Source organism: Drosophila persimilis, unplaced genomic scaffold (assembly GCF_003286085.1).
Source record: "Drosophila persimilis strain 14011-0111.01,24,50 unplaced genomic scaffold, DperRS2 tig00000977-arrow-arrow-pilon, whole genome shotgun sequence".
NCBI lineage: Eukaryota > Metazoa > Arthropoda > Insecta > Diptera > Drosophilidae > Drosophila > Drosophila persimilis.
In genome coordinates this window covers 91290-118951 of record NW_020825387.1, presented here as the reverse complement: position 1 = coordinate 118951, position 27662 = coordinate 91290, and the positions used below count along the sequence as shown (strand labels likewise).

The 27662-nt window shown below is 42.3% G+C and overlaps 1 protein-coding gene across 2 annotated transcripts; it reads right to left on the bottom strand.

Annotated features, from left to right (window-relative positions):
• On the bottom strand, positions 1-27103 carry LOC6601047 (3-phosphoinositide-dependent protein kinase 1). Of its 2 annotated transcripts, none has more exons than XM_026993890.1 (6): positions 26468-27103; positions 18827-19301; positions 18339-18746; positions 1410-2510; positions 1061-1335; positions 1-665 (listed from the first exon to the last, which is right to left on the bottom strand). In XM_026993890.1, exons 1-6 carry the CDS (start codon positions 26534-26536, stop codon positions 321-323), a joined length of 2673 nt encoding a protein of 890 aa, XP_026849691.1. In that variant the 5' UTR covers positions 26537-27103; the 3' UTR covers positions 1-320. The 2 variants fall into 2 exon arrangements, with proteins under 2 accessions (XP_026849691.1, XP_026849690.1); XM_026993889.1 differs by lacking the exon at positions 26468-27103 and adding an exon at positions 23750-23878 and having other exon boundaries at positions 2-665.
• Between the last annotated feature and the right edge of the window lie 559 nt (positions 27104-27662).

The following is a 27662-nucleotide window of genomic DNA, read 5'->3' as shown; positions in this document are numbered from 1 at the left end:
TTAGTTTTAGTTTTATTTTACTTTTAGCTTTAGTTATATTAGTATTCTCTGCCCTAAGAGCAATCCAAACGATCGACGATCGACAAACGATACAAACAGAAACAGAAATTGGGTTCTAATTAGCACTAGAAATTTTTATCTTTATGTGTTTTCCCCGTCATTATTCATATTCATCATCATTATCATCATCACCGCGTTTCCTTCTGCTGCTTTGCCTTTGCTTTGCACTAAATTTCGTCTAAATTAGAATTGAATTTCTCATTGCTACAGCTAGTCGTAAGTTTACAATCGCGTTTGCATCCGCGTGCGCGTCCGAATCCTCACTTGGACGCCGTCTTCTTTGTCGGCGACGTCCCCGTTGTTTTCGCCTCCTGCTGTTGCCGGCTGCCGAGCGCATTCACCGGCGAGCTGCGTCGTGCCGTTGGAGAGCTGTTCGAGGAGGCGGCAGATGAATTCGAGTGGGCGGCGGCCACAGCCAGACTGTTGCTGCTGCGGCTCGAGCAGGATATGGTAGCGGCTCCCGTCGACGACGATGACGTCGATGCCGATGAGGAAGCGGATGAGGAGGTGGAGTCGCCGTAGCTCAGCTTGCGCATATTCTCGATGGCCTCGGACCAGTGAATGGCATAGCCCTCGGGATCGTCCAAGTAGTAGGTGCGACTCGGCTGTAAAATTTAGAGGAAAAGGAATAGAGATTAGTCAGACGCTCGAATTGGGAAACATTCACCCACTGCCACTGCCATTGCCATTGCCATTGCCCAGTGCCAGTGGCAGTGGCAGTGCCACTGCCCCGACTTCCCCGACTAGTTCTCTCGCTTTTATCTGTGTTGCGTGTGCAGTTTTCAATGCCGCATTTAATTTGTTTTCATCGCCAACACGTGCCGGAGTCGTAAAGTGCCGCTCAAATGGCTTTTTTTTTTTTAGTGGGCGTGTGAATGGGGCTGTGACGTCACCACTCAGCACAGCCGTCGAATGGTTCAACAAACTTCTCGCATTGCATGCTTCCGGGGTCGTCCCTCTATGTCCCATAGTCCTTCCCGTTGTGCCCCACAACACTTACCGTATGGACAAAGAAGATCTTAAAGTTCTTGTATTCGGCCCGCAGTTCAGGACTCCAGCGGATCTCGCCCTTCTTGATCATCTGCACTGGATCGATGTAGATGAGGCGGGGTCCAGTCGTGAGCAGAAGCATACGCTTGCGGGCAAACAGTCCCTTGCGCTTGTTCACGAATCCCTTCTTGAGGATCACCTCGCCGTCGGCAAACACATGCCACTTGTCAGTCTTCTGCTGCTCCAGACGCTGCAGCTTCTCGGCATCGCTCAAGTCAAAGGAGTCTGGAGGGAAAGATGGAGACATGGAGAGGTTAGAATGCTGCTCACGAAAGGAGGGCCGAATAGATGGGACTTACTCTTAGCTGTGGACCGCTTGGCGGGCATGGCCACTCCCAGTTCGGCGCTGAGCAGGCGGGTGATCTGGCGCTCATCAAGACCGGGCTCCAGATCCCCGGGCACACTGTAGCTGGAGCGGAAGTCCTCGTCCTGGCTGACGCCGGGCAGGTAGGGGTAGATGGGAGGTGGAGTCTGTTGGCGGAGTGTTTCCCAGTTGACGCCGGCGAAGAAGGGATGTGCACGGATGCTGTCGTAGTAGCCGAACTCATCCTGGGCGCCGAGGCGGTCGCGGGGCTCGATCTTGAGCAGCTTCCTGACTAGATCCTCGGCATCCTTGTCGAAGCCCTGCGGGAAGTCCACGGTACAGTCGAGGATCTCCTTGAAGATGACATAGTCGTTGGTGCCACGGAAGGGCGGCAGGCCCGAGATCATTTGGTAAATGATGCAGCCCAATGCCCACAGATCGGCGGCGGGCGTGATGGGGCCGTTCTGCAGGACCTCCGGTGACACGTACTGGGCGGTGCCCACAAAGCTGCCCTTGCGACGGCGAGCATAGCGGCGCTGGCGGTGACGCGGGGAGTCCATCTCGTCGGCGGTGTGCTGCTGATCGTCATCGCCATCATCCAACTCCGAATCCTTGTCGTAATACTCCTCGTCATCGTAGATCAGCTTGTCGCTGTCCTCGTCATCGTCGTCCGAGTTGCCGCGCCGCGTTTCCGAACAGTGCTCGGAGGCAAAGGCACGCTCGCGGGGTGTCATCACCTTGGCGGAGCCAAAGTCGGCGATAAGAGTGTGCATGTCCTCGTCGAGCAGGATGTTCTCGGGCTTGAGGTCGCGGTGGACGACGTTGCGGCGGTGCATGTGCTCGCAGGCGAGCACCAGCTCGGCGGCATAGTGACGGGTGCAGGCCACATCGAAGCTGCCCACCCGGTTGATGTACGGCAGAAGGTCGCCCTTGCGGGCGTAGGTCATCACAAAGTAGAGCGAACGCTGGTCTTGGAAAGTGCACGAGAGATTCACGAAGCCGGGCACACTGGTCATCATGTGCATCACCTCGCGCTCCCGCTTAATGTAGTCCTGTTTGCGCTCGCGCAGGATCAGCCGCTTCTCGCAGACTTTAACTGTAAAGAAAAAAGACAAGCAGATAGTGGGAAATTAGTATCAATCTGTACCATAGATAACGGTAACGGAAACAGCTGTTCGTTTCAATGCCAGACAATCATCGGAGCACCGGCTCTTGGCAACAAAACCACAAAAAACACACACACACACACACAAAAGCAACAACAACAACTGCAATGTGGAACATTAAATAATTCAAATTAAAAATGCGACAAATAAGCACAGAAAACACACAAAATGTACGCGTGAGAATAATAAAACCGCACACACGCAGGCACAGACACACACCACACACAGAACACACAAGCGGCCATAGAAAAAGAAAGAAAAAGTTCGAGTACAGGCGACAGAGCTGTCAAAGTCCATTTGGATACAAGACCAAGGAGATACAAGTCCTCCCCCTGTGCCACTTCGAATGTGACGCTTCTGTTGGCTGGTCAAGAAGAGAGGCGCACTCCACTCCAGTCCACTCCATCTATCTACAAATGTTGCTATCCCTGTCTATCGCCTGCTGTGATTTATTAAAATGAATGAAGCCGCAGCAGCGGAGAGCGGCAGAGACAGAGAGAGAGCGAGATTGTAACATGGCCACAGACAGCCGAAGAGCGGGAGCATGAGAGAATGGAGCTACATACATCGGTAAGGAAAAAGGAGAAGCCGAATTGAAGAAGGAAGGAATTTTGCTCAAATTGCTAAATTAACAGAGAATTCTCGCGTCTGGCGGGGCCAACGAAAGCGAGCGCGCTTGGGAACTTGTTTCTGAGCGGATCTCCCCCTGCTCCCCCTTTATGAACTTCCCTTAAGAAGAGAAGGAGCCATAGTTGAAGAAATTCTAAACTGGTTGTTGAACTGAAATGAGAGAGAGGGAGAGAGAAGCAGCGCCCCGCCGCTCATACAGAGATCTGTCGGCATTGAAAACATAAGAAGAGAAAGGGAGGAGATGTGATGTGATGTGATACAGTTTTGGGCTTGAGCTTTGGCACCGCCTCCCTCTCGCTCACAGACCCGCTCTTTATGCCTGAGGTTAACGGTTCTCCAGAGTTATGGCCGCTTATCAGTAGTTTCTTCCCTTTTCCGCCGCCCTCTCTTTGGCGGACATGTCATGCAGTAGTGTTTTCCTTTATGCCGTTTTTCCAGCGGTCAAGCAGTGTCAATTTAGTGTTTTGCGGTACTTTTCCCCATTTTGATTGACACAATAACACCCCCTCTCTCTCTCTCGAAACCAAGAAGGAAAAAAAGTGAAAAACAAAGCTAAAAATAATAAACTAGAATCAACTACTATAGTATCTGCCCACACATACCATATAGAGGTGAGGTCCCCCTACAAATCCACAATCACAAATCTATAGGCAAAAATAAATTTCAAGATAATTTTTGCATTTTTTTTCTTCCTTGTAGTATGTGTGTTGTTATTGCCGTTTTCTCTCTATCAAGATCAAAACAAAACGATCTGCCAACAACTATTCGCCCGAGGGAAAGAGATGCCAACAGAAAAAGAGGAGGAAAAAAGAAAAATAGAATCGGAATCTAGTCTAAAAAACATCAGGGGGCGATAAGTCGTCGTTGTAGTCGTCGGTCGAGTGGCAACAAAATAAACACGAAAGAGGAAAAACAAAATACAGCAATTAAAAGATTAACAAAATAGAAACGAAAAATCGAAAAAGCGAAAACGTTTTTTATGCGTTTTAAATTTCCCAATAGAACACAGAAGCAACAATAAAAGTGCGTAAAAATAAAATTGACCTTCAAAAAGTTGTTGCGCAAAAAAAAAAACAAGGGGCTTCTATGGGGGAGAATCCCATCGGATAGGATAATCTTGTAGATCTGATTGTGCTTTTGATTTAGACTGCAATGGAATTGGAATCTGAATTGAAATTGGAATTGGAGCACGCTCAAGCAGCGTGTATTCTTCGTTTACCGTTCGTTATTTTGTTGCGCGCCTGTTTGTGCATGTTTGGCCTTTTTCTCCGTTTTAATTGAAAAAGTCACATTATTTATTTTAATTTTTTGCGCGCCATTTGCGGAGCTTGGCTTGCTCGGTGTTTTATTTTCTGATATTTCGGTTCGGATCGCTTTTTCTTTTATTTTTCGTTGTTAAGGTTTAACGGCCTCGGCGATAAGCATAGCCTTGAACTTGGCCACACTGCTTGCAGCATGTGTGCACCAGCAGCAGCAACCACACAAGCAGCACCGAAAGTAAACACACATAAATAAATAGCAAGCAGAGCAGAAACACCAACTTGGGGGCTCCAGCTGCAGATGGGAGCGAAAGAGTCGGCGACAGAGCAGAGCAAGCAAAGCGCCGTCTAAGCATAAATATTTGTCCAAAGCTCCCTCTGCAAAAAAATTCGTTCTCCCTCCCTGGTCGCTCTATCTACAGATCGGTTTTTGGGTCTACCCTTTGTTTTTGCTTTCGTCTGGCGGCAACAACAATGTAAGCGTTGAAAAATTTCCATTGAAAACACAATACAAGCAGTTCTCAAACAGAGATTAGAAGTTCTGGTAAAACGCGCCAAAATGCGCACAGAATGCAGTCCATACTGCAACTTGTTGCTGCAACACGAGCGCAGTGGCTTCTGCTGTTGCTGTCCCCAGGAATGCAGCTTAACGGGTTTTCAGAATGGCCAGAGAGAGAGAGAGAGAGAGATGTAGGGAGAGGGGGATGCTAAGAGCGACTGACTGCAATGGTTTGTTGTGGCCATAAAAACATCCAACAAGTCGGTAAAGCAGTGAAATGGAGTTCTAAAAATAGAACCAAATAAAGAGGCTGCTGCTTGCTTACTGGAGGACAATGACCAAAAATGAGACAAATAGATAAACTGTACTCATTCCCAGAATGGGAAGAAGGAATAGAAACAAAATGCAAGCATAGCCAGAGCTGGACAAGAGAGCGGACACTGCTGTAAACAGTGTCAGGGAGAGGGAGAGAGAGACAGAGAGCGAGCGAGCGAGCGGGAGAGAGAGAGTCTTAAAGCCTTAAGCTCAAGTCTAGCTCAATTAGGCGCAAGGCCGTTGCTGACTCTCAAGCATAAGAGAGAGGTGTTTGAACTGTGAATTGCAGCAAAGAGAGTACAGCGCAGAGAGCGGAATAGAGAGAGAGAGAGATAGAGAGCGATCGCTAAGAGGAAGGAAATGGATCACTTGAAGGGGGGGGGGGGACTATTTTTAGGTTGGAATTAGCTGGAAGCTAAACGGGATTGTTGCCCCTTGTGTGAAAGGGAAATATGACCGCCAGGTGAGAACGATCCCAAATGCAGCCCACACACATATGTATGTAAGTTAACGTACCCAATTCCATTGAGCTCTTATACGAGTTGTAAACAATCTTTGGTTTTCCAAAACGAAAACAATTTCAATCTTGGGCCTCCGCCTAATTGATTTCTAAGATGTACAATCTCAAGCGCCCCCGCCGCAATCCCATTCTTTGACACTCGCCTAAATGGAAAACCAATGTTTGCCCACACCCGGCTTCTCATAAACAATCTCACTCCCGGCTTTCTGCAGATCCTGCACTTTAGGCCTTTTACAGTTCTCTCTTTGGATGACGAAATCTAATACTCGGGATGGCGAAATCAATTGAAATGTTTATAGAAAAACGATTCCCGAAAGGGATCAACGATGCAAAGATCAGAAAGTTCAAACCAGTCTTGATCCAGCAGCGACACCGCAAAGTCTAGCTAAATATTAAGATCGCGCAATCCCTTGGCCCGGAATTCCTTTGTGACCCTCTACTTAAATCTATATCAGTGAAGTTCGAAGTAAAATAAAAACTTTTTAAAAACACAATCCGCTACCGCAGTTGTTTAATTGGCGCCCAACGTGGGGCGACGTTGTCTAAAAAGCACCGAATGATAAAAGTGTTGCGTCGTGCCGAAACCCGAAGGACAATTAATTAATGGAATAAATCCTTCAAAATTAAAAACGCGGAGTGACTGTGTGATATAGATAAAAAAAAGTGAGATAAAAAGGAAACAAACCGGAGCTTAGGGTGTGCAAAAACAAATACAAATACAAATACAAATACAAATACAAATACAAATACAAATACAACGCAAAATACAAATAAAACAAAAAGCTAATCAAGGCAATTCGTAAATACAAAAAAAACCAAAGAAACCCAAAGTTTTTAAAAAAACAAAACCAACAAAACCGACAAAACCAAAATACAAAGAAAGTGAAACGATCAGCGAAGCCAAAGAAGGAAGACCCCCAGAAGACCCAGCTGAGCAAAGAAATTTAAGAAGGAAGACCCGTTCGAAGATCTGCCAAACTAAGAAGGACGACCCCTACCGGATATTTCGTGAGCAAGAGTTGTATTAATAAATATATAAGTTCAATTAGGATATATAAGATTATAAAAACTAACATATAAGAAAAATTAAAAGTGGATCAGCTAACTTTAGATTTTGAAAAACTAAAAATGATTAACTCTCAAGCAAGGACCGATCTCACAGCAGATCTGGTCAAACAATTGATAGCACTTCAAATTTCACAAGTACAAGAGCAAATTGTAAATTTAAAACAGCAAATAGAAACTAAATCCGATCAGGTATCGGATTATCAGGCAGAAACAATAGACGAGACAATAAGAGACGACACCACATTGAAGGTAATAGAATCCCTACCAATTTTTAATGGTGGATTAAACCAATATGTAGGATGGAGGGAAGCTGCAGAAACTGCAGTGAAGTTATATAAGAAAGGAAGTAAGCAATATTATATTGCATTAACAATTTTGAGAAACAAAATAACAGGACCAGCACATGACGCACTGACCAACCACGGGACAGTTCTAAATTTTGATGCCATACTTTCACGGCTTGACTTTGTTTACAGTGACAAGAGACCTATTTACATAATAGAACAGGAATTAAGCGTTCTCCGACAAGGGAACCTTTCAATTATAGATTTCTATAACGAGGTTAACAAGAAAATGACCTTGTTAATAAATAAGACAATAATGACTCACGGAAAGGACAGTGAGATCACCAAGGAATCAAATAAAAAAATTAGAGACAATGCCTTACGCATTTTTGTCACTGGCCTAAACGGCGGCATTGCTGAAATCCTATTTTCATTGAATCCCCCAGATTTACCGAATGCCTTAGCAAAGGTACAGGAATTGCAATCTAATAACATTCGGGCCCAATTTGCCTACCAATTCAGCGGTCCCAGAAATTCAGGGAATAATAATTTTAATACCTTAAGATTCAACCAACGACAACCTAGGACTAACAGTTCACCATTCGACCAAAAAAGGGATTTGCAGAGGAATAACATGTCTTGGGGACAACCCTATTTCTTGGGTAATAGACAACAAAATCAGGCCCCAGAACCAATGGAGGTAGACGAATCTATACAAATCCGGAACCGACAGAACAGCAATCAATTCAGGGGAAATAATAACAATAGAAATTATCGGGAGAATACTAACGGTTATTTTAGGAGAAATAATAACAATTATAGCCAAGCCCAGCATTTTAGGGCAAACGTAGTCCCGAATAATCAGTCTAACGACAATCCAGCGCAGAAACGAAAACTAAACGAAATGTCGGAACAACCGGCTAATAAAGCAATGAGGATAAATAACATTGAGGAGGATCATTTTTTAGATCAGCCCCCGAAGTAGGTCTGCCCTACCTAAAAAGAGTAGACAAAAAAATAAACAGAGAATTAAAAGTTTTGATAGATACGGGAGCAACTTCCTGTTATATAAAAAAAGGAATTTACGACAATAAAAATGAATTACCAATCTATAAGAAAGTTGCTACAGTGAATGGGTTTTCAATAATTAAATATTTCCATAATATAACAATTTTCAACACAAAGCAAGTGTTTTATGAAATAGATGGAATGGAGGCAGATTTACTAATAGGATTTAACCTATTAAAGAAAATCGGAGCGGTTATTGATACAGGAAAGGGGACTTTAAGTTATAAAGACAATGAGGAGAAACTAATATATGACGAGGTCCTTTCTTTAAACAAATTAACCTTTATAGAAGGAAAAACCATCCTTCCGTTGAAGGAATATATAATAAAAAAATATTTTGAAGAAGAAAAAGAAATGAAAAGCGATTCAGTAAAGGTAGAAGGAAGTTTATATAGCTTGGGATCAAAAAATCCTGAGCACGCCGACGAAGAATTATCCGTCAATAGTTTGGGATTCAAATATCCTGAGCCCGCCGTCGTTGAATTATCCGACATCCAAAGTTTTAATAGTTTGGGATTAAAATATCCTGAGCACGCCGTCGTTGAATTATCCGACACTAAAAGTTCGAATAGTTTGGGATTAAAGAATCCTGAACACGCCGTCGTTGAATTATCCGACAATAAACAATTTAAAAGTTTGGGATGCAAAAATCCTGAACGCGCCGTCGTAGAAATATCCGACATTCAAAATTATGCAAATTCTGAATTGAAAAAAATGAAATTGTATAACACAATAACCTACAAAGAGGACAATTTAGAAAATCTCAGAGAGAAAATGGTATCTATCATCGAAGAAGACCATGCCAATATAAATTTACAGTTACCGTTCAGAACGGATATAAAAGGAGAGATTAACACTGAACACGATAGACCGGTATATGGCAAGCAGTATCCATACGCTTATTCGGTTAACGATTTCGTTAATAACGAAATAAGTAAAATGTTAGATGAAGGTATAATCAGACCTAGTAAAAGCCCATATAATTCACCGGTAATAGTAGTACCAAAGAAGGGAGTAAATAAGGACGGAACTCCTAAGCATAGATTAGTAATAGACTTTAAGAAACTTAATGAAAACACTATACCGGATAGATACCCTATGCAAGATCCTTCAGTAATCCTTGCCAATTTAGGTAAAGCAAAATATTTCTCGGCCATTGATTTAGAGTCAGGTTTCTATCAGATTTTAATGAGGGAATCAGATATTGAAAAAACATCTTTTTCCATAAATAACGGCAAATATGAATTTCTAAGAATGCCTATGGGATTGACGAACGCTCCCAGAATTTTCCAAAGGGCAATGGACGATATACTTAGAGAACAAGTTGGGAAAACTTGTCACGTTTATATGGACGATATAATAATATTTTCAAAAACTATAGAACAACATTATAAAGATCTAATTCATATAATTCAGATATTGCAAAACGCTAACATGAAAATTTCACTAGAAAAGTCTAAATTCTTTCAATTGGAAACCAAATTTCTGGGATACATTGTTTCCCAAAATATCATTAAAACAGATCCAGACAAAATCTCCACAATACAAAACTATCCAATTCCTAAAAATATCAGAGAGCTACGTAGCTTCTTAGGACTAACAGGGTATTACAGAAAATTTGTCCGAAATTATGCCACAATTGCCAAACCTTTAACAAAATATCTGAGCGGAGTAAATGGGAAAGTTTCACGAAGGGCATCCAAGAAAGCATTAATACAGCTGGATGAACCAGCAATTGGAGCATTTAATAATTTAAAGGACAGTTTAATAGCACATATTGAATTAGTACAACCAGATTACAATAAAAAATTCACATTAACCACAGATGCATCGGACATAGCAATAGGTGCAGTTTTGTCGCAAGATGGGAATCCCATAACATTTATTTCTAAAACTTTAAGTAAAACCGAGCAATTATATGCTACTAATAAAAAAGAATTATTAGCTATTGTATGGGCATTAAAAAATTTGCGAAATTATTTATACGGAGTGAGTGGAATTGAAATACATACAGATCACCAACCTTTGTCCTTTGCAATGTCGCAAAAAAATCCAAATGTTGAAATGAAACGTTGGTATTACTTCATAGAAAGTTTCACACCAAAAATCATTTATAAGCCAGGCTCAACTAACGTAGTAGCGGACGCGTTATCTCGGATTAAAATAAATCATATGACAGATAGTGATGTCGACCAGACAGAATCAGAATCAGACATAAATACTCAGCATTCAGCAGAGAGTAGTTTCGAAAACGTCATTCAAGAGACTAGCAAGCCTCTAAACCAATTTAAACAGCAGCTACTATTAGCGCAAGGGAGATTCACAGTTCATGAGTTAGTAAGAGTTTATGAAAATACCCGACATATTATTGAATTTGATACGGTTGACAATCTGCTAATCATTTTAAAAGAATTTATTCAGCCTCACTTAACCACAGGAATACACTGCACTTTAGAAGATTTATACCTTATCCAAAATAAGCTAAAGGAAAACTTCATAAATAAATTTCTCTTCACAAGAAAGTTCCTCCAAGATGTAGTAAATTCAGAAGATAAAGCTATAATTATAGAAGAAACACATTGCAGAGCCCATAGAGGACTAGACGAAAATTACAAACAAATAACTAAGCTGTATTATTGGCCAAACCTGCACAAAAAATTAAAAGAATATATAAAAAATTGTGAGATCTGTAACAAAAACAAATATCGGAGACACCCTGTAAAAATTCCAATTGGGGAAGCTCCCATTCCAGCAAAAGAAGGAGATCAATTACACTTAGACATATACTATGCCCAAAACCTAACATTCATAACTTGTATAGATTCTTATTCCAAATACTTGGTGGTCAAGGAAATTCAAAGTAAATTAAACATTGAAAATAAGGTAATGGAAATTTTACAACACTTTCCGTTAGCAACATCATTAATGACTGACAACGAACCAAGCTTTACTTCAGCACAATTTAGATCATTCATACAAAGAAGTAACTTAACTATTTATTATGCTGATCCCAGACACAGCACCTCAAATGGTCAGGTAGAAAGGGTACATTCCACACTAACAGAAATAGCGCGGTGCATCAAGGATGAACTAAATCTAACAGATTATTCAGAAATAATAATAAGGGCGGCACTGAAATATAACCTGACGATACATTCAACGACCAATCAAATGCCATATGACATATTGTATAACAAAATAGAACACAAACATAATCCAATATTACTTAAGGAAGCTCAGACCAAAATGCTTAAGATACATAACAAAGATAGAAGAGAAAAAGATTATAAAATAGGAGAAGTAGTCTATGAAAAGAAATTCGGGGAAAGAAATAAACTTCAATCCCGATACAAAAAGCAGGTAGTTAAGGAAAATCGACCGAATAAAATTATAATCAACAATAGAAACAGAATTATACATAAAGATAACATCAAATATTAAATATTTTTTCCAGAAAATGTATGCGAATATACTAATACTGACTTTTGTTATATTGACGACTGCGGAAGTAATTGACTATACGCATAGTGACTATCTATTGCTCAAAGACGACAGAGACGTTTACACTTATGAAACATACGCTGAACTTTTCCATATTACTAATTTGAGTTTTTATAGAGAGATAATTGATAAAGAATCCAAATATGTCAACAAATCAATTAATTCAGACGATGAGTGGGAAATATCAATGGACTTAAGTCTATTAAAATTAATGATTTCAGAATTAGTTCCAAAACGGAAAGAAAGGGGAATAAATGAATTAGGTACCATTTGGAAATGGATAGCAGGCAGCCCTGATCATGACGACTTTTTGAAAATACAAAATAAAGTAAATGAATTAACTGAAAATAATAATAAACAATTTGTAATAAATTCCAAATTTTTCAAAGAAATTGAATTGCTATCAAATTCATTAAAGAATGTCATCTTCAATGAAGAAACGATACTGAGAAAGCATCGTTTAAAATTAATAACTTTTGACCTACTAAATTTAGTTGATACCATAACCCTCTTAAAAGTAAACATTTTCAATACAAAAATTTTAAATAAAAACGAAATAGAGGACATTTATAAGCATGAAAAACATAATGTTGAACTGTCTGATCTGTTGGACATTGCAACGGTTAAAATAATTCGAAATGCAGATTTAATAATCATTTACATAAAATATCCTCAAATTAAAGATATTTGCAAGTTTTACCATGCAAGAGCCATCTCACAAAATGATGGAATGTTAGTTATAAGTGAAAAAGTTTGTGAATGTAAGGAGAAATACTATTTAATGAATAATTTTAAAAGTGAAACTTTTAACAATTACGCACAAATAAATTTAAAGAGTACCTGTTTCACCAATTTACTTAATGGCTTTAAAGCCAACTGCACTAAAAAAAGGGAAAAAAAACAAAGAAATAGACATCATTCAGGATGGTGCCATATTAGTTTCAGGCAAAAATATCGTAGACAATACTACTTTGTTAGGATCGTATCTCCTTATATTCAACAACACAATTGTAATAAATAATATAAGCCACATAAATGATAAGGGTAAAATTCTAAAATATATATCGCATCATAGATATAGCGATTTTGAATTAGTTGATTATATACAATCAAATGATAAGCAATTTTCTTTTGATAATGTTAATATTTTAAATCCCCTTATAACATTAGGTAATACGGCCTTACCATTAACAACATTATTTTTAATCATTTTGATATTGTTAATGTTATTTTACTTCTGCTATAAATTAACCAAATTTGTACTTATTAAATCAATAAGAATACCGTCAGAAGAAATAGTGGAAAGCAACATTCAAATACTGTCAGAAGAAATTAGAGCTCTATCAGAACTTCAAAATGTATCGGGACGAAACATTTAAGAATGGGGGGAGTTAACGTACCCAATTCCATTGAGCTCTTATACGAGTTGTAAACAATCTTTGGTTTTCCAAAACGAAAACAATTTCAATCTTGGGCCTCCGCCTAATTGATTTCTAAGATGTACAATCTCAAGCGCCCCCGCCGCAATCCCATTCTTTGACACTCGCCTAAATGGAAAACCAATGTTTGCCCACACCCGGCTTCTCATAAACAATCTCACTCCCGGCTTTCTGCAGATCCTGCACTTTAGGCCTTTTACAGTTCTCTCTTTGGATGACGAAATCTAATACTCGGGATGGCGAAATCAATTGAAATGTTTATAGAAAAACGATTCCCGAAAGGGATCAACGATGCAAAGATCAGAAAGTTCAAACCAGTCTTGATCCAGCAGCGACACCGCAAAGTCTAGCTAAATATTAAGATCGCGCAATCCCTTGGCCCGGAATTCCTTTGTGACCCTCTACTTAAATCTATATCAGTGAAGTTCGAAGTAAAATAAAAACTTTTTAAAAACACAATCCGCTACCGCAGTTGTTTAATTTGTATGTATAATATAAGACGTTGTCTGTCTGCGAAGGCGTTTGCCGGCATCTTTGTTGTCTGCGTTTCTGTCTTTCTGGTGTCATAAATCTGACAAAAATGTGTCACAAATGAATCTTTTGCTTCGTGTTCCCTTGCCAATTCTCCACTTCCAATTTCAATTTCATTAATTGGCAAACGCGCAACCCGCTCTCAATGACGTAACGCTGGGCGCCTGGTTCGCTGGAACCTAATTTGAATATTTCCACAAAGAGCACAAAAAGAAGAAACACAGAAAAGAAATATAGAGAGAGGGAGAATGAAGCAGAGGCCAAAATGTGACCAGGGGGACATCCAATAAATACAAGCACACACACACACACACACACAGGTGAGCAGTGGAGTATTAGAGAGAAAGAGAGCAAAGAGCCTGCGAGTGATTTCCACGTGTGTGCGTGTATGTTGTGTGTGTGTGTCATAATCATTTTGTTTTTGGGAGTTTCGTTTCTCCTTTTTTGTTACTCCTCTCCCCCTTCGCCAATCTTTGACCAAGTTTATTGCTCTTTGGAGTCAGCGGGGGTGTAAAGTGGGGGCCACTGGCGACATATTGACTGCACGCAAAGGATTTTGAATATAACTGTTAGCCACACACAGAGAACGAGAAGATAGACAGCGACAAAGAGAGAGAGAGAGAGAGAGAGAGGCGGCACAAATGTGGGACAACAGTTTCGCTGTGTGCGTGTGCAATAAAAGAAATACAGTGGCACCAAAAAAAACATTGTCAGGCCTGTGGGACACATCTACTGCTGCTTCTCGCGACTTCCTGGCGCTATTTAATTTGCTCATAAAGCGTCGTCAGGCGGCACAGCCGCTCCGTGGAAATGTCCTTGGCACGTGCACTAGCAGGCCACCCACTTGCCACCCATCTACCACAGCACCCCCTCTCTTCGACTACCTTTGCAGCTGCTGCAGCCATAAAAAAAAAAGAACACAAGGGAACTCGGAACGCAAGGTGCAAAAAAACGGAACAAAATTATGAATCAGCCAAAGATAAAAGCCAAAAGCTTAAAGGATTCGGGTTGAATGACCTAATTCCGGGGCCCATATCATGTTACTACGAGTACCGTACCCCCCCGGAGAGGTGGGGAGGAGGAGGCAGACTATTTCAGTTGAATACCCTGCTGCTGTGACTGCTGCTGCCCTCAGCCTCAGCCAGCTGCGACTGCGCAGCAGCAGCTGCTGTCCAAAAATAAATGTGTAATTAAAAATAAAACATACAGAAAAGAAACGAAAAGGAGAAAAAAGAACAGGGGCCAAGGAGCGCTGTTATAAAGGTAAATGAAAAGAAAATACAACACGAAACAGACAGACCGACACTCCAACCCCCTCCTGAAGGGAGACTCGAGACAAGAATCGACACGAGAAAAAGGCGAAACGAGTTCGAGAGAGTTCAGTGGCCCAAAAGGGGAGGTGGAGGTGTGTGCCCCTACCCCGAAAGAGTACTTGAAAAATATTTAAATTCCCATTAAAACCCAGCATTAACAACAACTGGTGCTAATTTTCTAGACACTACTGTAAACAGCAAGCAGTTCAAAGTGTAAACGCTGCGTGGGTGCACAGCTCTAACTGTATCGCACTCGCTCTCGCGCTGCGGCTAGAAATTCCAGGAAATCATTCAAGCAGAGCAGCTGCTGCTTGCTCTTCTCTATATTGTATCTCTCTTTGTTAAACCAGTGACGTCTGCGCCAAGGATTATCTGCGCTTTGTAAGAAGCATCAAACACAGAGGCAGAACCAGAGCACGTGTTACTGAGAAAAATCTTCCGTTCCCTCATTCAGGTAAATGAAAAATAAATATACTTCTAGTCGTCGTCATTTTTGTGGTTGTGTGTTGTTGCAAAAGATGATGAAATACCGAGGCAGGCAATGTGAAAAGCCAGCCCCTGCCTATGGCATAGGAGAATTTCGTATGGCGTCAAATAGACGCCGCAGTTGTCGTCATTGAACGAAGCACACACACACGCACACACACACACGCATACTCGTACGCAATGCGTAGTCACACAACACAAAATGAAAACGAAAACTGCTTCGTTCATGGTGAGTAGTGTGTGTGATGGATGGAAAGGAAAAGGCTGCGGCGGCGGGCAGCAGCAAGTGGGAGGCAAAAAGAGCTTTGGCAACATTTGTTGCTAGACATTTTTGGCCTACTATAATGTTTCAATCGATGTATAGTAGGAGGTGGGGGCGGGGGAGGCGTAAAATGGACACCAATCTGTTGACCTTCAGAACTGTCAATATTTGCCACATTTGTTGCACTATTTACTGCCGTTCCGCTCAAAAACAACAGCAACTGCAACACGACGATTTCAATGTCAAAAGTGCAAACTAATTTTGTTTATTCAAATTGTTTATCAATTTTTGTTGTTGTTGCTGGGGATTTCATAACATTTCCCAGAGGCCAGACGCCACAAGAGAGAGGCACACGCGTTCGTTGGGGGAAAAGTTTTTACGACTTTCGTATGCGTGTGCGCTTCTCTATTTTTATACAACTTGACTTTGTTATTATTGCCTTTCGTTTTAAATGCAATTAAATGGGGCACAAAGCCAGCAAAGCGAGATAAATTTTAGTTGTATGTATGTGTATATTTAGAGAGAGGGAGTGAAAACGGTTAAAGCACTGTTGCATTCCCCTGGTGTATTTATAGTATAAGTATGGTGGGACATTCCCCATCTTTGAGTTGCATATTTTACGCCTATCTCTCCGAATGCCTCCCCGTGTATTAATGCACCTTGTGCACTACCATTTGGACTGCTTTCAGCACTATACCGCTTGTTGCCAACTGCTTCCCTACTGCTTCTTCACTGCTTATCAAATGAGCTTAGTTGCAATTGCATTTTCCAGCCACGCGCCATTCATTCGCTCCCTCCTCGTATCGTCCCTTACTCTTTCACGCTTCTACAACTTTGTTTGTTTCGGTTTTTGCTGGTGTTTGCATTTATGCGACACGTGCCGGGGCTTCTGTTCCCCTGTTTTTCTGCTGCTGCTCCAGGGCATATTGATTTGCTGTTATGGCAAAATCATTGCCACCCCATACACATACACTTGCACACACACACACACACACACACCCAAGAACACACATGCAGCACCATACACAAAGCGAAGCAACAACTGTGAAAAATCTTTAAACAAATTGGCTTAACACAAATAAACAACAAGGTAGAACAAAATAAGTGGGTATATATGTACAATCTATATGTATATAACCTCTAGAAATCTAGTGAACAACAACTAACAGCTGCTTTTACTTGTTTCCAGACAACTTTATTTGCTGTTAATTGAAATTGCAATAAAAGATGAAAGTGGAGTGTGGCGTGGCGGGGTGGGGTGGGACGGGGCGGAGGGGGAGAAAGAGATTGGGGATAGGCGAACCAGATTGGCGACACTTGTCAACTTGTTGACGCTTTCCGACCGACACCACTGCTTGATTATCACACAAAACAGCTGATCTTGCCTGTGTGCGATAGAAAGAGAGCGAGAGAGAGAGACAGAGAGAGGGTAAGAGGGAGAGTGCAAGAGTCCGTACCCGCACTAACGTCAATCAACAACAGTTAGGCGGCTTTTGGTTTCCAATCGATAAACAAAACGTAGCAAAAACAGAAAGAAGGAAAGAAAGAAAACGAGAATAAAGCTGGCGTCAATACCGTGCGGGCGTTATCAGAGCAGACGCCGCCGCCTACTGATGTACTTATGCTGATAGCGAGGGTAGGGTAGGGGAGAGGCGGCAGACTAACGTCCAAATTCAGGCGCGTTTCGGTGTGTGTTTGGGCTATTTGTTTGCTCTCTGCTCGCTGATAAAAACTGTTAGGCGAAGTGATGAAATTACCAATAACAAAAGAGTCACGTGAGTGGACACTGATATGCTTGCTATTTTTGTGCCAGCGACAACTTTGTTGCTTGTCCGTCAGCCATATTCTAAAGGTCTCATTCGCTGTCCACCCCACAAGGATGCCCATTGTCTTTTCGATTAGATCATAGTCATTGAAGGTGTTGCTTTACGATAAATGCCAGCATCCTGTCTACCAAACGAACATTCTCATAACGATTTGAATAATTTTCCTCAAGTTTAGTGATTGATCTTGCGCCACTTTTGTCACCTGTCAGCAGCCGCACGATTGCTGTCCTGAGCGCTCTCTCTCTCTCTCTGTCTGTCTTTTATTTCTACTGCTTGTCCTCTCTGCTGATTGCGCTGCACTCTCTTTTGTTAATCTAGGCTTCTATGACTTGTATCAGTCTTTGCCCCTCCTCTCCATCACTCTCTCTTCTAGAATCGCACATCAGCGGAGAGCATTTTCTATTCATATGCACTAATCGCGAGTGGGGAGTGTATTTGTATGGCGGCGGCGGCGGCGATTGTTGGCAAGATATCTGCTAAGCAGGTGACAGGCATCGCTGACGACGACGGCGCCGTCTCTGTCTCTGTCTCTGTCGCTGTCTACATGGCGACCGCATTCTCGCGCTGGCGCCAAGCAGAGGCCATACAAATGCTGTGGGCGGGCAGCGGCAGAGCGAAAGTGAATGCCAAATGTAGCCACGCCTTGTAGCTCAAGAGGTGAGTGGGTGGGTGGTAGACAGTGTCCGTTCAACGGTTGATTCTTTTACAGTTACTGCTTAAGGTTCTCTTTGTCTTTGTTCTCTCATCGAGTACTTACTTGCATACTCGCGTCTCGAGTGAATGTCCACCGCCAGGTAGACCATGCTGAAGCTGCCCTCCCCGATGTAGCGGCCAAAGATGAAATCATTTGGGGATCTGCGAGGCGGAGGATTCTGTTGTTGTTGTTGCTGCTGCTGTTGTTGTTGCTGTTGCTGCTGCTGTTGTTGCTGCTGTTGTTGTTGCTGCTGCTGCTGCTGCTGCTGTTGTTGTTGTTGTTGCTGCTGCTGCTGCTGTTGCTGTTGATGCTGCTGCAACATGTCCAGGAGGTCCTTCTGCTGTTGCTGCCTCAATTCGTGGGAAATTCCATTTTGGTACTGATGCCGACAGCAAACTTTGCTGCACTGCGGCGTCGAGGCAACAGACGAACTGTTGCTGGCCACCGCTGCTGCCAAAGGCGATGTGTGGCCTGCGAGAGAACAGAGAACAGAGAATGGAATCATTGCCACATGTTGATAAGGGAAGCTTATACTCTCCTCTCACACTTACCGTTTGTCAGATACTTGTTGCTGCTGCCATAGCGGCTGTTGTTGTTGTTCTCCGTTGTTGTCATCGTCGTTGTGGCACTGCCGGTGCCGATAGTTGTGGCAGAGGCTGCCCCACAGCCGCACGTGTGCTGTTGCAATCGGGACGCCGCTGTGGTGGCGGCCATGGCTTCAACGACGACGACCAGCTGCTCTTTCAGTTTCAGTTCCATGAAATTCGATTCGCTTAAGGACACTGGCGTTGTGGCTTTCTCCTTGGCCATTGCCGACGGCATGGTAGCCGCTTGTGTCGTTGCTGTTGTGGCAGCAATGTTGAACGTTTGCTGTTGCTGCGACGACGTCTGTGTCTGCTCAATGCTGCTGCAACTGCTGTTGCTGCTGCTGCTGCTCGAAGATGCAGCCGAGACGATGGTGGCGGCCGCTGCAATGCTGGCCCCGCTGCAGGGCTGAAGCTGCTGCTGTTGTTGTGTACCGTTGCTCTGCAAGGAGAGAAGACAGAGAACGATCTGGATGAGAACAGGTCAGAGTTTAAAGCAGTTCCAACTCTGTTAACTTAACATGGGCAGGGCTCCCCACTCTGTTAATCAACAGTGGCCGGACCCCAACACGCAATAAATTAAGTTTCTGCTGCGCAGAGGTATAGGCCGCCCGCCCTCCCGTCTACCCGTCCTTCCGTCCACCCGCCGCTCAAAAAGACAAACAATAACACAAGAAGAAGCAGCGCGCTCCAAAGCGGAACTCAAGAACAGGTCCACAAAAGGCAACAGCAAAAACAGAGTCTGCCCAATGGTCCGTCCGTCCGCCATTGACGTCGTCAAGTTCATTGCCGCAGAAGCTCTGCTCCGCTCTGTGCTCTGTGCTTCTTCTACGCTTTAGTTTTTGTGGGATTTTGGCGGGGTTCAAGGACTTGGAGCATGAAAATATAATAAAGTTCATTGCCACCTGTTTACATTTCTATTAGAAGTTTATGCTCGCGGACTTTGCCTCTGCCTCTGCCTCTGCCTTTGTTATTGCTTCTCGTTTAGCGGGGTTTTTTTTTCGGTTTCATTATGCGAGACACAGATTGTTGTGGCGTGATTTCTTGGGAGGGAATCAAAGTTATAACTAAGCCGATGGCGGGGGGTAAATGTTGAAAACATAACAACAACAAAAAATAGAATCCAAAAATATTGAGAGCGCGATCAATTTGAAATGTTTTAATAGCAAACTACTTGCGAAACATTTGTCGCCAGTCATGTGATACGCCTTCGAGATGCTTGACCGGCAAGCAGTCCATCACGCTGACTTGTGCACCCTACAGAGTTTCACAAAACGAAACCGAGTCGAATATTAAATAAAATGTGCAAATTCTCAAAAATGGAAGCAGATTAATAAATAGCAAACCATAAACTGGCCAAACAAATGAAATTTAAATACAAAAAAAAATTCAATAAGCCATAAAAAACAACAAGGTGAGCAAATGCGTCAATGAAAGTTGAAGCTTGGAGCTAATTTTAGAGCAACAAAGAGATCGGAGATAAAAATGGAAGACCAGACCCCCATAGACACAGCCAGGCTTCGGCATCGGCATCGGCATCGGCTTTGGCTTCGGCTTCGGCTTTGGAGAGCAAATAACGAGAAGAATCGAACGATCTATTTTAGTGATCGAGCGAGGGGGAAGGCCCCAACTAAAAAGAAACCTAAGGGCCACAGGGCCATCCAACAGGTGTATTATCAATTAAGTGGATCGAGGGAGATAGCATAAGCATTCTTTGCATTCGTCAATGAAAACAGTCTTTCTGTTGCTGTCTCTCCCTATCTTTATGTGCGTCACACACATTGGAATGCCGTTGGTTTACTTTTCAGACACGCACACAGAAATGGAAATCAGAGATATTGGGCGAGCAGATAGATGGAGAGGGAGAGAGGAAAAGAGAGCCAGCTAATTGTATTCTGTTATGCTTCGCTCTCCCTATGTTAAGACATGACCTCAACGGCATGCCACACATCCACATCCACATCCACATCCCCGAACCCGAACCCGACCCCCCTCCTATCGGGGTGCTCTACACACCCACGAGTCAATCTAAACAAAATAAACATAAAATTCTTCGATATTTGAACTCTGCCGCCGCTTCAACGCAGCGATAAAAAAAAAGTTGCCAACCTAGTTTTTAAGATACCCTCTAAAGAAGGGTATTACTGATGAATCAGGATTGTACAGCACATTGGACATATTTCTGAACCTAAATTCCATATTTAACAATAACGGAACAACTAAATCCCAAGTCTTAATCGTTCTTAAAAGAGTATTTCGAGCGTCGTTTAACCCAAAATCTTGCCTTTCTTTCTCGTTGTTTCTTTTTGGCCTTTTTTTTGGCGACTGTTTGGCTAATTAAGCCGACGACTACGACGACGATCTGCGTCAGCGGCTCAAAAAAAAACTGGTCAAGAAACCAATTGGTGAATGGCAGAAATCCACCAACAAAAAACGACTACAGAAAGATACAAAAAAAAAAAAAACCAAAAAAAAAAAACAGGAAATACCCAAAATTCCAAATCGTCTTGTTGTCCATTACATGGAGGTTTTTAAACCAGATTTTGTTCCTTTACGTCAGACAGAGAAAGACACGCCGCCACTCATTTGCATGGGGCGGGGGGTCCCAGACAACAAATATTATTATAATAACAATAAGAAGATCCATAATAATGCTGAGGAAAAGTTTTAGAGTATCGAAAGTTTCCCCCACCCCTGCTTCAAGAGTGGGCGTGTATCAGCAAAAGATCCACCATATGACAAGAGTCGGCAGCAAGATATCTGGGTGTAGATATACATATATACATATATGTAACTGATCTATAAACATAGAAGAAAACGCTCTGCCGCTGCCGCTGCCTCTGCCTCTGCCACTGCCACTGCTCTGCTCTCGGACGTTGTTTTGTCGCGTTGTCTGCGGCGTCTAGACAAAAATGACATTTAAATTAATCTATTTTATTGCCAGGCCAACGCCAATGGATGGGGTACGACGATGTTCCTCCACACACCCCACACCATACACCACACACCACACAGATCTAGAGATCCCACCACCTCGTCGTCTTGTGTTCAATTTATATTTATAAATAAGATTTTCGTCTACAGAATGCAGCCAATTGAAAGACAAAAAATGCAACCACAAACGCCACTGCGAAGAGAATCTCTGATTAAAACACGAAAAGATACAGGCAAATGGGATGGTAGACGGGTAGAGGGGTTTGATTTGGTTTGGTGGTCTCTCAAGGTATTGCAAAAAAAAAAAGTAGCCAAAACTTGCTAAATATGTATACAGCAAATGTTTTTAATTTTGGCACCACATAAAAATTAAAAAAAAAAAAAAAAACGCTAAGCGAGGCCACACACAAACATACAACAAACAAAAACTATTATTAACATTTCAATGTGGGTTTTGGTTTATTTGTTGAATTAACAACAAGCCCCCCTTCCTTTCTTCCTTTCTTCTATCCTTCCAAGAGATGGCCGCTGTTGCTGCTGGAGAAGTGGGGAATGGTATCCAATCGACCCGTGGCCAGGTGCGTGGGAGAGGCGGGAGTTAAGTTAGATCTGCCAGACCCTCAGCGGATATTCCCGCATTACCTATTCTGAAAGAGTACTGGAGGGTACTAATACTCTTTTGGCTTATGCGGACCGGACCGGACCGGACCGGACCAGCCCCCGTCCAAATTACGGATCATAAAAAGCGCCTCTGCCCAGATAGTGGGGGAGGCGAAAAACCTACAGCCATAGCTACATGTGGGCGTGGTATTTACGCCTCGCCTGGCATCAGCAGGCACACATACCATGCCACACATTTCTTTTTTTTTTTTATACACAAAACGGTAATAAAAAATTCGCGGAAATTTTTTGCGCCTTTTGCTACTCTTTTTTTCCTGCTGCCTCTGCCTCTTCCCCTTCCTCCCCCTCTCAGTCCACAATCTCTTTTGTATTTTTAGCCAACGCCTTTTGATTTCTATTGGATGGAACAGATCAGACGATGGATCCGTAGTCCCTGTCTCCCCCTCTCAGACGACATGTTTTGCATAATTTAATCGGCGAAATGTTGGGTATACGTATGGCGTGAGGTAGGTTTGGGTTAAACCCGATATATAGCACCATACCTGCTGCAGAATCGGTAAACCTTCCATGATATAAAAAAAAAAGGGGGGAGGAATATACAATTTAAACAGAAATTTCGAACATTTAATTTTGTGTTTGGACTGTCACCAAATGAAAGGCCTGCCTGCTGCCGCTTCGCTTCTCTCTCTCTCTAAACAAAATAGTAAAAATGCGCTTATGAATGAAAATGCCAAGAGCGCGGCAGGGGGACGGGGGACAGAGAGACGAGTGCAAGCAAAACAAGAATGCAAATGCAAGTCTTCCTTTCCTGCTCCCACTCTCACGCACAAACATACACCACACTGCTTGTGGCGCCCTGTATTACAAAACTCTCTTGCTCTCTTTTTATGCGCTCGCTCTCTCTACTTTAACTGCTTAGAATGGGGAGAGCAAGCAGTAAGACCAAGCAGTAGGCCAGAGCGAGTCGGAGGTATGAAAGAAGGCGCGAGCGAGGCGTAGAATACTAAAGTGAGAGAGAGGCTGCTGCTGCCTCTCTCAATCTCTCTGTTTGTGTATGTTGTAATTGCGATTCACGGGTACAAATTCCAATGGGCACACGCACTACGAGAGGGGGTGTAGAGGGGGCTGTATGCGAAGGTAAAGAAGAGGTTTTTTTTTGTCGCATACACACACACACACACTGTGCCATAAAGCGCGCGTATTTTTCGGCTATGCGCGAGTCTCGTCTCTATATGTAGTATGTGTGTCTATGAATTTTTTTGCTTTGATTTTTCACATAAAAAATGTTCATTAAGTATTTTTATTAATTTATGTTTTTCTTGTTTAAACGCTTACGTCGAGAGTAAAAACAGCAAACGTAACGTATCGGCAACGTAAGAATAATTCCGTTTCGTTTGATGGGCAGCGAGACGCAGTAGGAAAATTTGTATAACGGCGACAGCAAGACGGTTTCAAAACGGAACAGGAACGTTTACTGTACATATATGCATAAATACGCTTGTGTGTGTATTTTTTATAGGAACGGTACTTTTTTCGGCTATACGTAATTTGACTAATGAAAACAATTTGTTTTTTATTTCTTCGTTTGAAACATTTGAACACAACACGGAGACGAACACTTCAAAAAAATATTTTGAGAGTAGAGAACGAATGCACTCTCTTTGGCTCTGTGATATTCCTATTTTATGTAATTTTTTGTTTTTTTTTTTTTGGCCTTTTGTGGAGTATTATTTAATCGCACTGCGGGGGCCCTAACACCACCACACTTTGTGTATGCGCGCGAGTGTGTGGCTATCAGCGGCCGTTTGAATGTATAGGTGTGTGCTTCCGACGATCCGCGGGAGCCCAACGTTCGTTCGGTTGAAAGCGCCCCAAAAGTCTAAGCAGTGGGAAAAAAAGAGCATGTGGATACCCCAAAAACGAAGCAGTATCAAAACCCGAAGACAGCCGAGAGCGAGAGCACACGAGAGCGGCGCTCGTGAAGTTAAATGGGGCCAAAGCAGCGCAGTCGCCGCCAGCGCCAAGGCGAACAAGTTGCGCGCCAGTTTTTTTTTCTGCTCTGGCTTGTTCCTTCTCTCTCTCTCTCTCTCCCTGTCGCTCATTGCTGCTGTAATTGTTGCATTGTAATTGTTATAAATAAATAAAGTCCAAAGCCAAAAACAAGTTGCATCTCGCTCTCGCACACAGCCAGCAAAATGAACAACATCCCAAAAGAAGAGAAGCGAAGCGCTCTCTTCGCCCTGAGTTGTAAAAGAGCGACCGCATTCCTAACTGTAAACAAGCAAGAAGAAGCAGAACGGGAGAGAGAGAGAGAGAGAGAGAGAGAGAGAGGGAGAGACAGACCGAAAAGAATGCGGCGCTGCTGGAAAAACTAGTTTTTCCCGCTGGAAAATGTGACAAAAACAAAAGAGGCGAGAAAACAGAAAAAAGAATTTTAGGAATTTTCATGCACCCAAAAGAGAGAAGCAAAGAGAGAGCGGACCGACTGCGAAAGTCATGTAAAAATAAACAACAAACGGAACAACCGAGAGAGTGGGACAGAGACAACAAGGAAGTGCGGTCAAAACAAAATGCGTGAGAAACACGATGGCAGAAGAAGTGGAAGAGGGAGGCGCAAGGAAAACTGAAGTGGAACAGGCAGAGCAGCAGAGGAAGAGGGCAAGAAGAAGACAGACAACAGAAAGATAGACAGAGAGAGGAGAGGGAGAGTCGTGTAGTAAACAAAACATGAGCGGCGCGACTGCGACGCCGACGTCTGGCGCTGACGTTTTACGTTTACGTTTTGACGTCGCAGCTGCGGCGGCAGACTTCAAAATGTAAATAAATATTATCAAATACACGTGTGTGTGTGTGTGTGTGTGTGTGAGGGAGTGCAACTACGAGTGTGTGTGTTTGTAATAATAACAACAAATAATAACTATAAAAGAAACAAGAAAACAAAAAAAATGAGCAACAGAAATGCAAGTGAAAGGCGTCTGCGTTGTCTGCTTCCTCCTTTTCCTCCTCTTCCACTGCTTCATCATCTTCTTTTGGTTTTGCAAAAAGGAAACGGTACAAAAAAATGTTGTCGACTGCGAAGATGGTAAAGGAGATGAGTAGTGAAGAGAGGGAGACAGAGGAAGATGGGTGAGATATGTGATGCAGTGGACTGAGGGAGAGAGGTAAACAACTTCACATTTGGCTGATTGCAGACGGACAGACAGAAAGAGATAGAGGTGGAGAGAAGGAAGGGGCAGTGTAAGGAGACAAGAGAAAGAAAATTAAATAAATAGATGATTTATTATTATGGGGCCGCGTTTGCCATTCAAACTTGTATTGTTTCAAAACTACTCTTTTTTACAGATTAATCGCCATCAAATTGATTATTTAATGTCGAAAACCAGCATTAATTATATATATCTTTTCAAATACATTTTAAGTATCTTTATTATATTTTTTTTGAGTCTTTTGTTTGCTTAAATGTCAAAAGGGAGCTGTATTCCAGCAGTTTTAACTACGGTTTTTTTTTTTTTTGAAATAAATTGTTTTACCGTTTTTTTGACTCTGTCTGGCAGACAGGCGGCAGCGACACGGAGACTTTATTTTTATGGCCCACCCCTTTCCCAGATGTCAAGAAACTTAATTATACATAAATGTCTATTTTTAAAAACAATATACCCACATCGGTGCATGTTGTTTTTTTTTTTTTGTTGTAGGTATATATTTCGTTTTGCATTAATTCAGTTTTATTTTGATGGGCTTTAAAGCGGTTCTTACTGAATTTATTGTTTTTAATAGAAGTTTTTTTTTTTTGTAAATAAGTTGTTCCTGGACTTGGAGTTTTTTTACTCCAGAATTAATTAAATATAGAGAAAATATTAAAATGTCCAAGACAATTGCAAAATTGTGTTTTAATTTTGTTCCTGACTAGCTTGTGGATAGTCTTAACATCTCCACAAGACTCTGTCCATTCGGATTTTCCAAGCCTTGCTTGTGTTTTTGCTCATTTGTAAAAACCCTAAGTAAGTGTTCTTAACATTAATTTATTGAACAGTACAGTTATTGTTTTATTACCTTGATTGACGCCTTGAATCGGCGCACGACGAAGTTGTTGAATTTATTGGACCAACTTTTGCATTTCATGAGGAGGCCGGAGGGGACCGCCGCAAGCGAATGCGGGTCGGAGATTTGGGTGGAAAAAGACAACGGTAAACACTGGATGTCTCCTTCCGTTGCTGCCACTACTCCTATTTGGTTTTATCTTTGCTCGATATAGGTGTTTCTTCTTGTCAGATTGGAACAGGTATTGTTATTTGATTAATCCTCTGCTGGTGCATTATTTGTTTAATTAACACTTTGATTTTGAACAGTTTACAGTTATTACACACAATGAGCCACAGGCACAACGGTTCTTCACGTTCACACACAGAAAAAATTTGACGAAAAGGACAACATTTTCTATCGTTCTTTGTTTTGGGATTTTCCTTTTGGCGCGCAGAGAACTCAACTGCTTAGGGCCGTTTGGTGTTGCTGCTGCTGTTTTGCCGATTCTCGTTCTTGTTTAAATAATACTCAAGCACGCAATTCAATTGTAATTTCCGATCTTCTCCGTATTTGTTCAAATTACTGAATATTTTCGACCAAAAGATTTCTTAGGTTTGGACTTGTGTTTTTGGCCTTTGGGTCGACCAAAAACTTGAACTTTTGAATAATTCAGAAAAAAATTCGACAAGATGGTGTTGTTTACGGGTCCGCGGAAAAAAATGTTTGAGACAAATTTTCCCACTTCTTGTGGTCCTCGCTTTTGTATGTTTCGGACTCATGTTGCTGGCCACCGTGTTGCCGGTACGGTAGGAAAAGGTAAGGGACAGCAGGCGAAACGGCACAGAGAGTCAAACGCATGCAAGATAAAATTCACCCCGATTCTCAAACATACCGTGATTGTTTACAGCGCTTGTAAGCATTCACAGCATAAGACACGGTGAGGTGAGGTGGCTAAGTCTATGAAATGTTGCTGGGCCTTTTTTGCCTATTGTCCATACCTTTCCATGGCACGCGGTTGGAGTCAAAAAGAGAGTCTTACGCTCATTTTGCGCCCCATTTTTGAGCGATGAACAAAATAAACAAAAACTCTCTCCCTCTCGGCATGAATGTGGAATGAAAGTGGAACGCTTGGAAGTACGGCCATACAAAATGGAACATTTCAAAAAGGCGCGCAGCGAATGAGATTCGTGGAGGGGATTTTTGCTGGATTGTGGAGGGAAGAGAT